An 11,158-nucleotide genomic window follows, 5' to 3' on the forward strand; every position below is an offset into this window, starting at 1 on the left:
ACAAACATTATTTTGCCTACACAGTCGATACTTAGTACATTAAAAAGCAAAAAATCTCCAGAATTATTCCTTTGAAAAATCATAATAATAAATTCAAATAATATGCTTAAATTTAATATTTATTTTTAGATTTTAATTAACAAAAAATGTTAAATTTTGTATATTTTATATTTTAACAAGCACATTACTTTTCCAAAACAGTCAGTACATAGTGCTTTCAAAAACGTAAAATCTCCAGAATTATTCCTTTTTAAAACAATAATTGAAAATTTAAATATAATATTTAAAAATATTATTTTTCACAGTATTTTCTTACAAGAAAATCCTATCAAAATATCTTCCCAAACGTCTTCATAATCAATATTTTATTCAAGAACCAATGAAGAACCATATACATATATAGAAAACATGGCATAAATACTATCCTAAATATATCCCACTTCCTTCTGTCATCTCCCAAACCAATAAAATAATATTACAACAAAAAAATGGCCACGTGATTACACTTTCACAGGCTGTACAAAAATAAATAATGTTTGGTTATTAAAAATGCACAAAAAAAGCCTTCTTGGAAGGCAGGAGAGACTTCCTTATGAAGTAATACAAAGGAGACAAGTCCCTCTTTTAGTCTCCACAAAAAATCTTTGGTTTGAAAAAAAATGGCTAAAAATACATCAAAATAAAATAAAATAATGAAAAAAAAGAGAAAGTTTAACAATGTGCCGCTGGTAAATCACAACAAAAGTGAAGTGCTACAGGTTTATGATAAATAAATGTTGACTGACAGTTCATAATAAATCTCCATTTCCATACCTGATGGGATATTAAAGTATAATATGACATATTTTTGCCTGTATTCATACATTTGTGTATGTCACAGTAAATCTCCACGAGCGTTAAAGTAAGTCCAGCCCAGCTAGGACAGTGTGTTGAGCACCCTCTGGTGGCAGAGTTGAAAATTACACTGTCTTTTTTTATTATTACAGTAATTTTAAAATTAATAAGTATACCCACTGCGAAGTAAAAATGCGGGGAAATATCACACCCATAAGTTTAAGAATTTTAAGAATTTAAAAATAATGCTGTAGACTAAAAAAATATGGGTAAATTTAGTCATTTATACTCATATTATATGAATGAATATAAATAACCCCAATTTATGAATCATTTTCACCCGCAGTTTACTACACTGATACCTTGACATACGAGTGGCCCAAAATATGATAAAATTTGAGTTATGAGCAAGTATTTTTTCTTGAGATACGAGACAAATCTGAGATATGAGCATTGCTATTTTTATATTATTATTAATTTAAAAAAATATTTTTTTGTTATTGTTTTTTTAACTATGTCACCAGAGGGCGCTCTTTAAGAAACATTTTTTTCAATATTTTTTCCCCCCTTGTATCTGTAAACAGTCCATTCCAATTTCCATGGGTGGAGGGGGCGGAGCTTCTCAACAAGCCCCTTGATAACACAACTCCAGCAGGGGGCGTGGTCTCTCTTTACCATCACAACCACCCAACCCCAGCGCGCGTCCATCGCCGCCAACACACGTTAGCCGTCGTTTCCGGAAGCCCCGCCCACAGGTCTTGGAGCACGCCGACCATTCCCCGAGCTGCCAGGAGGGGCACTCTTGAGCGGCGCAGGATCGCGACGCCATTGGTCGCAACTCTTCCGGGCATTCCCGGGACGGACGTCCTCGGGAGTCCAGACACTCCGCCTCCCTCTGCTGGACTCCGCCCCCACAGGTCCGTGAACACGGCCCCCATTCCGCTAGTTTCCACTCGGCTCCGCCCAGATCCGGGATGGCGTTGACGGAGCGGCGGGGGGCGGAGTTAGCGTCCCCCCGCGGGGCGAAGTAGGTGTACTTGACTCGGGGTCTTGGCGACTCCCCCACCGACAAAACTTGGACCGTAATGGCCTCCGGGAGCGGGAAAAAACTACGTATGCGTTCCAGAGAGGCGGAGGATCCACTGTAGCGCAACAGCGCCCCCCCCAGGGCGATGTCCGACTCTATGGTGGTGAGTTTGTATTGTCCGTTGAGCAGGTAAGTGCCGTCCTGTCGCCGGAGGGCTAGGTAGCTGTTGTCCTGGCGACCGTTGCCGGGGGAGCGTTGCTTGACGTCTAGGTGGGTGGCGCCCGCCGGGATGGTCACGACGTCTTGGTAACCGGGTCTGTTGAGGTCAAAAGGTCAACATTTTGCCGTTATTTTGGCTATAATCCGTATAAAACATGATTTATGCGGGTATGTTAAGATTCTCTCGCTAAGTTTGTCAAAACCGTGCAACGTAGGGAGTTGATTTTTTTTAGGGTGGTCAGAAATGGCGGTTGGGTCCTAATAGACGAGTGATTGATTTTTAAAAATTATTATTTTTTATAAAAAAAATCATAAAATGTGAAAATTCATAACTCGTAAGCAGAAGGCACTCTTGTTACTAGGTAGGACTCAAAAAAAGTTATAATACGGGTGAGCTTACTATGCGATTTTTCAATGGTGGCGGCCATGTCTGCTCTAGTTTAACCGTGATATTCGAGGGATTACCGTATTTATATAAATAACAGTGCATGTTTAAATGTATTCTTTAAAATACTTTTAAAAAGCTTAAAAAAATGACTAGAGTAGTTTCCTTATCTAAAAATATAATACAATTAAAAACAATACACTTTTGTAAAAAAAAAAGTATATATGTGTCGCTAAATTAAAAATAACATCAGAACTTACTTTTGTCTTATTTAAAAATATATCACAATAAAAACGGGGAATATTGACAATTGGAAAAATTTCAAATAAATAAATCGTTACATCAATGCCAATTTCGATGAACCAATATGTTTGTAGACAAGTCAATAATTCAGCAAGTTTACAGAAAATGAATCCCTTGCTGGAGGTTCACTGACCTAAGATGGCCACCCGCTACTTACTCATACATACGTTCTACCTACGATCCCTTTTCTTCAATGTTATATTTTAACGATAACGACTGATGGAGTTGTATTTTTCGACTAAAAAGTTTGTAGTACTGACCTGGCACGTTCCAGCGAGCCCGAAACTTTTTTGCAGGTGGAGCCGTCACCCCCGCAAACGCCGCATTTGTCGTATCGGCGGCTGGAGCCGATTACCCGATCGCAGCCGGCTTTGACGCATTGGCCTTGAACGCAAACCGAGGTGGAATCGGGGCTGCAAGGCGTTCCGTCCGCCACCTGAGGGCAGCAGAGAAAAATCCATCTATTAATACTTGCCATGTTAATATAAAAAAAATAGTGACCTAGAAATGGCCCAAAACTAACAGGAAGTGACCTAAGGAATGTCGCCAAAACTAACAGGAAGTGACCTAAGGAATGTCGCCAAAACTAACAGGAAGTGACCTGGGAATGTACGAAAACTATCAGGAAGTGACCTAAAAGAAAGTCCTAAACCTAACAGGAAGTGACCCTAAAATGTCCCAGAACTAACAGGAAGTGGCCCTAAAATGCCCTAAAACTAACAGGAATTGACCCAAAAAATTAACAGGATGTGACCTAGGGAATGTCCCAAAACCAACAGGAAGTATCCTAGGGAATGTCCCAAAACTAACAGGAAGTGACCCTAAAATGTCCCAAATCCCCAACAGAAAGTGGCCTAGGAATGCCCCAAAACCAACAGGAAGTGACCTATAAATGTCCCAAAACTAACAGGAAGTGACCCTAATAATGTCCCAAAACTAGCAGCAAGTGACCCTAAAATCCCCCATAACTAACAGGAATTGACCCTAAAATTAACAGGAAGTGACCTATAAATGTCCCAAAACTAACAGGAAGTGACCCTAAAATGCCCCAAAACTAACAGGAAGTGATCTATAAATGCCCCAAAACCAACAGGAAGTGACTCACCTTGGATTTCAGAACGAAAAAGTATCCGGTCCCTTTAGCCCGGCAGACTAGCTTGCAGCGGTCTTTGGGCGACACCCCCGCGTACTTGGGCACCCACTCCACGCCGTCGCCGTACCCCAGAGACACTTGGGCCGAGGCGTCGTTGTGAGCCAGGCACTGCTCCTCCCGGTACGACAAACCTGAAGCGGGAAAGCCCAGACTTAGCACCGGCACCCCCGAGTGGAGTTAAGTCCCGCCCACACGCCCACACTCACCGTTGGTATCGGGGCAGGCGTCGGTGTGGCAGGAACGGTACTGGATCCTCTTGCCCTCGCAGTACTTGCCCCCGTTCTTGGGTAAGGGGGCGTCGCAGGAGCGGTAGGAGTATTGGACTCCGCCCCCGCAGGTGCGGGAGCAGTCGCCCCAGCTGCCCCAGGTGCCCCAACCGCCATTTACGGGAATCTGGAAAGATTACAAAGTAGGAATGCTAGGTTATAATCTGATTGAAAACAAAGATAATCAACAGGAAGTGAGAAATAAACAGGAAATGCCCCCCAAAAAAGACAGGAATGATCCAAAATGTTAGCATAACATACCATTAAATCATCTAAAAGTAACTTCATTTCTACAAGACTCATCCATGAAAGGAAGTGCCCGCAAAGTACTAAAAAAATAAACAGGAAGTGCCCACAAAATTTTAAAAAATCCACAGGAACTGACCGTAAAGTAGCAAAAATCTACCGGAAGTGGCCCAAAACTCAACAGGAAATAGCCGAAAAATACCAGAAAATCTACAGGAAGTAAACGTAAAATAGCAAAAATCTACCACAAGTAACCATAAAAATACCCAAACTCAACAGGAAGTGCCCGGAAAGTACCCAAAAATCCATCGGAAGTGACAGAAAATACCAAAAGTTAACAGGAAGTACCCGCAAAGTACCAAAATGTCCACAGGAAGTAACCGTAAATTGCAAAAATCCACCGAAAGTCACCAATTAAATACCAAAACGCGACAGGAAATGACCAAAAAGTGTCCCAAACTCAACAGGAACTGACTACAAAATGTACAGAGAGGACAGAAGCCATTAGGGGCGGAGCTCTAACCTGCTGTTTAGAAGCTTGACTCTCAGTGAGGCAGTGCCCGGCCAGACAGTAACTGCCCCGCCCACAGGGGGTGCCATCCGCCCACGGCGAGTTCTTAGTCTGGCACACCAGGATCCCATTGGAGGTGGTGACGGTGCACCACAGGGCGGAGCAAGTGGTGCTCAAGTCGGGGCAGTGTTGCGAACTCTCGCCAAAGGTCAAGCGGCACTGCCGGTCGGCGTCGTACACCGTCCCCGGGAGGGGCGGGGGGGCCGCCGCCGCCACCGCCTGGGGCTCGGCCGGCTTGTCCAGGAGACACTGTCCGTGTCCGTTGTCCAGGAAGGTGGTGACCATGAGGGCGGAGCACGGGGACCAGGGTTCCCGTTGGTCCAGGTTGGACAGGGTGGACGCCATCATGTGGGAGCCCCAGTGGGGGCCGTTGACCCCGGAGCAAAGCTGGGAATCGTCGTGGGGCATGTTCAACACGTGGCCTGTGGCGGGAAAAAGGGACGTTAGCATTAGCGCTAATGCTAACATAGCATGTTGCTAACATAGTTGTATCTCTACTTAGGAAATTTGCATATTTTGTAACCTGAATCTTTAACATTAGTGCTAGTGCTAATATAGCATGTTGCTAACATAGCATGATGCTAACATAGCATGTTGCTAACATAGCATGTTGCTAACATATCATGTTGCTAACAAAGCATGTTGCTACCATAGCATGTTGCTAACATAGCATGTTGCTAACATAGCATGTTGCTAACATAGCATGTTGCTAATATAGCATTATGCTAACAAAGCATGTTGCTAACATAGCATGTTGCTAACATAGCATGTTGCTAACACAGCATGTTGCTAACACAGCATGTTGCTACCATAGCATGTTGCTAACATAGCATGTTGCTAACATAGCATGTTGCTAACATAGCATGTTGCTAATATAGCATTATGCTAACAAAGCATGTTGCTAACATAGCATGTTGCTAACATAGCATGTTGCTAACACAGCATGTTGCTAACACAGCATGTTGCTAACATAGCATGTTGCTAACACAGCATGTTGCTAACACAGCATGTTGCTAACAACGTGTTGCTAACATAGCATGTTGCTACGATAGTTGTACCTCTACTTATGAAATTTGGATATTTTGTAACCTGAATCTTTTGTATTTTAGAGGTAGAACTGGACTTTGGACTCTGGACTTTGGACGTTGTACTGACCCAATTCGTGAGCCACGGTAAACGCGGCTTGCAGTCCGTCGTCTTCGATGATGGAGCAGCTTCTGTCCGGGTCGCAAACCGTACCCACGTCGGCCATTCCGAGGGTGTCGCAGGAATGGGCGCCACACAGGTCCTAAAAAGGGGTACACACAGAACTACTTAATCGTCGGGCCGGGATTGAACCCAGCACCCCAAAACTGCGAGGCTATGCACTAACCACTTTCCACTGGACCAGTTTCAAACCCAGACCCCCAAGCCTGCAAAGCTAACGCACTAACTACTTACCCATCGGGCCAGGATCGAACACGGCACCCAAAAAATGCGAGGCTAACACTCTAACCACTTATCCGCCAGACCGAAATTAAACACATTACCCCAGAACTGCAAAACGAACGCACTAACCACTTATTCACCAGACCGGGATCGAACTAAGTACCCCAAATCTGTGAGACTGACACACTAACCACTTAACCACCCCACCATTCTGTGACTAATGTCTCAATAATTGTCATCTCGCCATATTTTTTGCCTCGATTCTCAAATCATAGGGCGAGGTGCCCTGAGTTAGCTCTGGTGTGCGCATATGGCGACCATCTTGGGTCAGACATTAGTAAGACTGCCTTTGGACTTACCGTCCTGGTGAAGAGCATGGCGGTGTCGTAGTGTTGCGGATGTCTGTCGCTAGGCGGATTGTGCTGCTTTTGCCACTGACAGAAGTTGCGAAGCGTCATGGCGGCGTTGGACGACACCTGGGGACCTCGCTCTTCCTCGTAGATGACCATGATCTTGACGGCCGCCAGGGTGATGGAGTTGTGCACGCTGGGGTGGCGGTAGAGGCGGGACGCCACCGCCAAGATGGTCAGAAGGTACGCCTTCAAGCCGGCGCCGTGGAACTCGGCCATGGATTGGTCGGCCACTAGCATTATTTCCAGGTAGCGCGGCGTGGAGACGAAGCGGCGGTTCCTGTGGCGGCCTGCGGGGGAAAAAGGGTGGGGATTAGGTTAGGTTGTGGGTGCTTGATTGGTTGGGGGAAGGACGCCTGCTGGTGGCGGTGGGAAGTGTTTTTGGGCTATGCAATGGGGCATTATTTTAAGGTGATATTCATATTTGGAGGGGATGAAGTTGTGGGGTGAGGTAAATTGGTTTTGGGGGTAATGGGGACCTCTGGTGGTCAATATTGGAAGTGTTTTGGGGGTTGGATTTGAGTTATTTTTTACTTTTTTTTTAATTGTGAAAAGGGATTTCTTAGATGTTGAATAATGGGGATTGTCTGTTTCCATGGAATTGGGGCCCTCTGGTGGTCAAAATTAAAACTGTTTATGGGTCTGATACTACTCATTTGTTATCGATTTAATTTTTTTAAAAAGATGAATTAATGTGGTAAATAAATGAGCATAAGCTGGTTTCCATGGAAATGGCGACGCCTGGTGGTCACGAATAAAATTGTTTTGGTGTCTGACTCAGTTATTATATTTTCTTACTTTTATTTTTTTTAGTGATCTTTAATTTTGAAAAGGATGCGAATATTGAATCAATGAGGGTTTCCATAGAAATAGCGACGCCTGGTGGCCAATATGGAAACCAATTTTGTCTCAAATCTCTGTTGATATTTTTACCAATTTTAAATAAAGAGAACGATAAGACCCAATTAATAAACCAATGTAGATTCTATCCTTCTCATTGAAATGGCGACCCCTGGTGGCTTTAATCTGATCATGCACATATTTCTGCCAATATTCCAATTTGCCAAAGTCCTGTTTTTATTCAACGAGGCGATGAATGAAGTGGGACGCTGCCGAATCTCCTACTTCCAACCCATGGCGGCATTTTAGTCCGAAACACAGATGAATTCTGGGAATTTGTTTTTTTTTTTTGGCAGGCCAATTGCGCAGGAGAAAATCCTTTCCAGGTGGCGCCGCCACATTTCCGTACCAGGAGCTCCGTTTACACCACTTAAATCCCCTCACGACCCCTCCCCCAATAAAACACATAGAATTACTAGCTTTGTAGCTAGCTAGCTAGCTATTGGTGACTTTTCTTCTACACTAAATTTCAGCCATTTGTAGTCAGATTTCATATATATATGCATCGTATATCTTACCCATACATATGTTTCTATGTATATAATTTAACTATATGTACACACACATACACAATAATGCATATATTATGGGTAAATATAAATATATGCATTTACACAGTATATTTTACACATACACACAAAATATTTTATACACACATGTACACACAAACACTTACACACAAATGTAAATATACACAAACACAAATATTTTTTACATACACACACACACTAACATACACACACATTTATAAATATACACACAAATATTTTATACACACACACAGACACACACAAATTTACATATACACACATACACACAAAATATGTTATATATACACACACAAATATTTTATACACATACACACAGAAAATATTTTATATACACACATACACATACACAGAGACACACAAATTTACATATACACACGCAAATATATATATATATATATATATATATATATATATATATATATATATATATATATATATATATATATATATATATATATATATATATATATATATATATATATATATATATATATATATATATATATATATATATATATATATATATATATATATATATATATATATATATACACACACAAATGTATATATACACGAACACACAACTATTTTATATATACACACACCTACACACAAATTTATATATACACACACTAACATACACACACATTTATTATAAATATATATATATATACACACACACAAGTATTTTACACACATACACACAATATTTTATACACCCATACACACAAATTTACATATACACACAAAATATTTTATATATACACACACACAAATATTATATATATATACACACAAACATACACACACAAATATTTTACACACACACACAAAATATTTTATACACACAAATTTATATATATACACACACAAACAAACATTTTTATATATATACATACACACACACACATACATACACACACACAGACACTTATTTTATATATACACACATATACACACATGTATACTCACATACAAACAAACCTATGTGCAAGATATACTGTGTAATGTACACCACTCCTACTTTTTTCCTCTTTCTTTTTTTTAACCCCACCCCCCCAAAAAAAACCCTCCACTATAAAAAATGCCCTTAAAAAAACCAAGAGTACTCACCAGTGAGCCTGGCTTTAACACTGTCTGCCGTCTTGGAGTCTCCTCCTCCTCCTCCTCCTCCACCGGCGGTGGTGTCCGGCACCCTCTTCTCGTCCTCCCGGACCCCGCACTTGGCGGCCCCCCCGCCCCCGTCCACGTCCCCCTTCCCGGCCCTCCTCCGGATCAAGTGAGCCCCCTCCCCCGAGTCTCTCCCCTCGGCGGGCCGGATCAAGTAGTCGTCCCCGTCCCAGTAAAATCCGCCGGTGAGACCGGCGCACAAGTTGAAGGCGGCCCCCGAGTCCACGTCTCCGTTGACCGTCCCCGAATAGAAGCAGCGGTCCCGGTCCGGACTCTCCCGACCCGGTTTGGAGGAGCCCAAGACCTGGAAGACGAAACCCGGGGCCAAAAAGTGGTGATCTGGATCCAGTTTCAAGAGCATTTCTCGTCCAAATGCGTCCAGTTTGAAGATTCTGGTCTGGTTTTCTTCAAGTGGACTGGTCTTCGGGTCTACGAGGACCGGGACTACGGTACTCTCTTCCCAAGCACTGCATAGCTGGAGCAAAAAACCAAGAGAAAAGTAGAAAAACCTCATCATAAAAATCGTTTTTTTCCAAAAAATAAAAACGTTTAAAAAATGCAGTTTTTTTCCCAAAAAAATCCTCAAAAATGCAGTTTTTTCCCAAAAAAACTACCAAAAAATACAGTTTTTCAACAACAAAAACCCAACAAAGATGCTGTTCTTACAAAAAACTCTAAAAGTACAGTTTTCCCCCAAAAAAACTATTTAAAAAACAGTCTTTTTCCCCCAAAAACTCTTAAAAATGCAGTTCTTCCCCCAAAAAACTTTTAAAAATGCAGTTTTTCCCCAAAAAAATCTAAAGAAAATGCAATTTTTCCCCAAAAAACTCTAAAAAATGCAGTTTTTCCCCGAAATAGCTTAAAATAATACAGTTTTTGTCAATATCCAGTCCCCCAAAACCACCAAAACGGTCCTCAATAGTAATCCAAAAGTCCTAAAACCTCCCCAAAACCCAAAAGCAGCAGCTTCTCTTTTCAAATGCTTTTATTTAGTTAAAGCTCCAGATGGTTTCGCTGCAAATTGAGTGTTGGACTGAGAGAGTGGCTTTATATACCCGCCCCCGCTGGGAAGCCCCGCCCCTTTCCCCCCAAGTACTTTGAAGTGAGGGGCCAGGTCATGTGCGTAACCAAAACTTTTTCAGGTTGTCATAATACTCAATCACCCTCGCGCGCGGACGTGGATTCCCGCTCGTAAATGATTTCAATGCCATTAACGGTTATAGACGTCCATTTTCTTCCACAAAAAGCAATTTTATCGCCGTTAATAACGTTAAAACGACCAAAAAAAGCCCATTTAACCCCTTCGTTGCCAATGACGTCATCAGAGTCGCTTTAAAAAAGCCGTTTTTTACATTAAACACGCCCTAACTTTGTCAAATTAAAACGTACAACGCTAAAACTTTATAAATACATTAAAAACATTCTTCCTAATCAATTGGCTTAACTTTTATTTCAATAAAATAGCGTTGATCGACAATGACGGGGATAAACGTCCATGTTTGAGCAAGGAAAAGCTATCAAACTAGCTTATTTTTTAATATTTTAGCTATTCTTGATAAATAATTAAAGTTTACTTAATAAATATTAACACATGGGAAAATTGAGAACTTTTAAAATGGTTAAATTAAACCAATTTGTTAAAAATTACTGCATTAGACGAACAAAAGAAGCTTTAAAATACATAAACGCTCTGTA

The 11,158-nt window shown here is 41.6% G+C and overlaps 1 protein-coding gene across 1 annotated transcript; it reads right to left on the bottom strand.

Moving 5' to 3' along the window:
* Window positions 1-1,138: 1,138 nt before the first annotated feature.
* Window positions 1,139-10,160, bottom strand: adamts1 (ADAM metallopeptidase with thrombospondin type 1 motif, 1). Its single transcript, XM_077712855.1, has 8 exons — window positions 9,407-10,160; window positions 6,792-7,132; window positions 6,160-6,292; window positions 4,957-5,426; window positions 4,128-4,314; window positions 3,874-4,052; window positions 3,029-3,204; window positions 1,139-2,177 (listed from the first exon to the last, which is right to left on the bottom strand). Exons 1-8 carry the CDS (start codon window positions 9,978-9,980, stop codon window positions 1,457-1,459), a joined length of 2,781 nt encoding a protein of 926 aa, XP_077568981.1. The 5' UTR covers window positions 9,981-10,160; the 3' UTR covers window positions 1,139-1,456.
* Window positions 10,161-11,158: the final 998 nt, after the last annotated feature.

This window comes from Stigmatopora nigra, chromosome 1 (assembly GCF_051989575.1).
Source record: "Stigmatopora nigra isolate UIUO_SnigA chromosome 1, RoL_Snig_1.1, whole genome shotgun sequence".
NCBI classification, from domain to species: Eukaryota; Metazoa; Chordata; class Actinopteri; order Syngnathiformes; family Syngnathidae; genus Stigmatopora; species Stigmatopora nigra.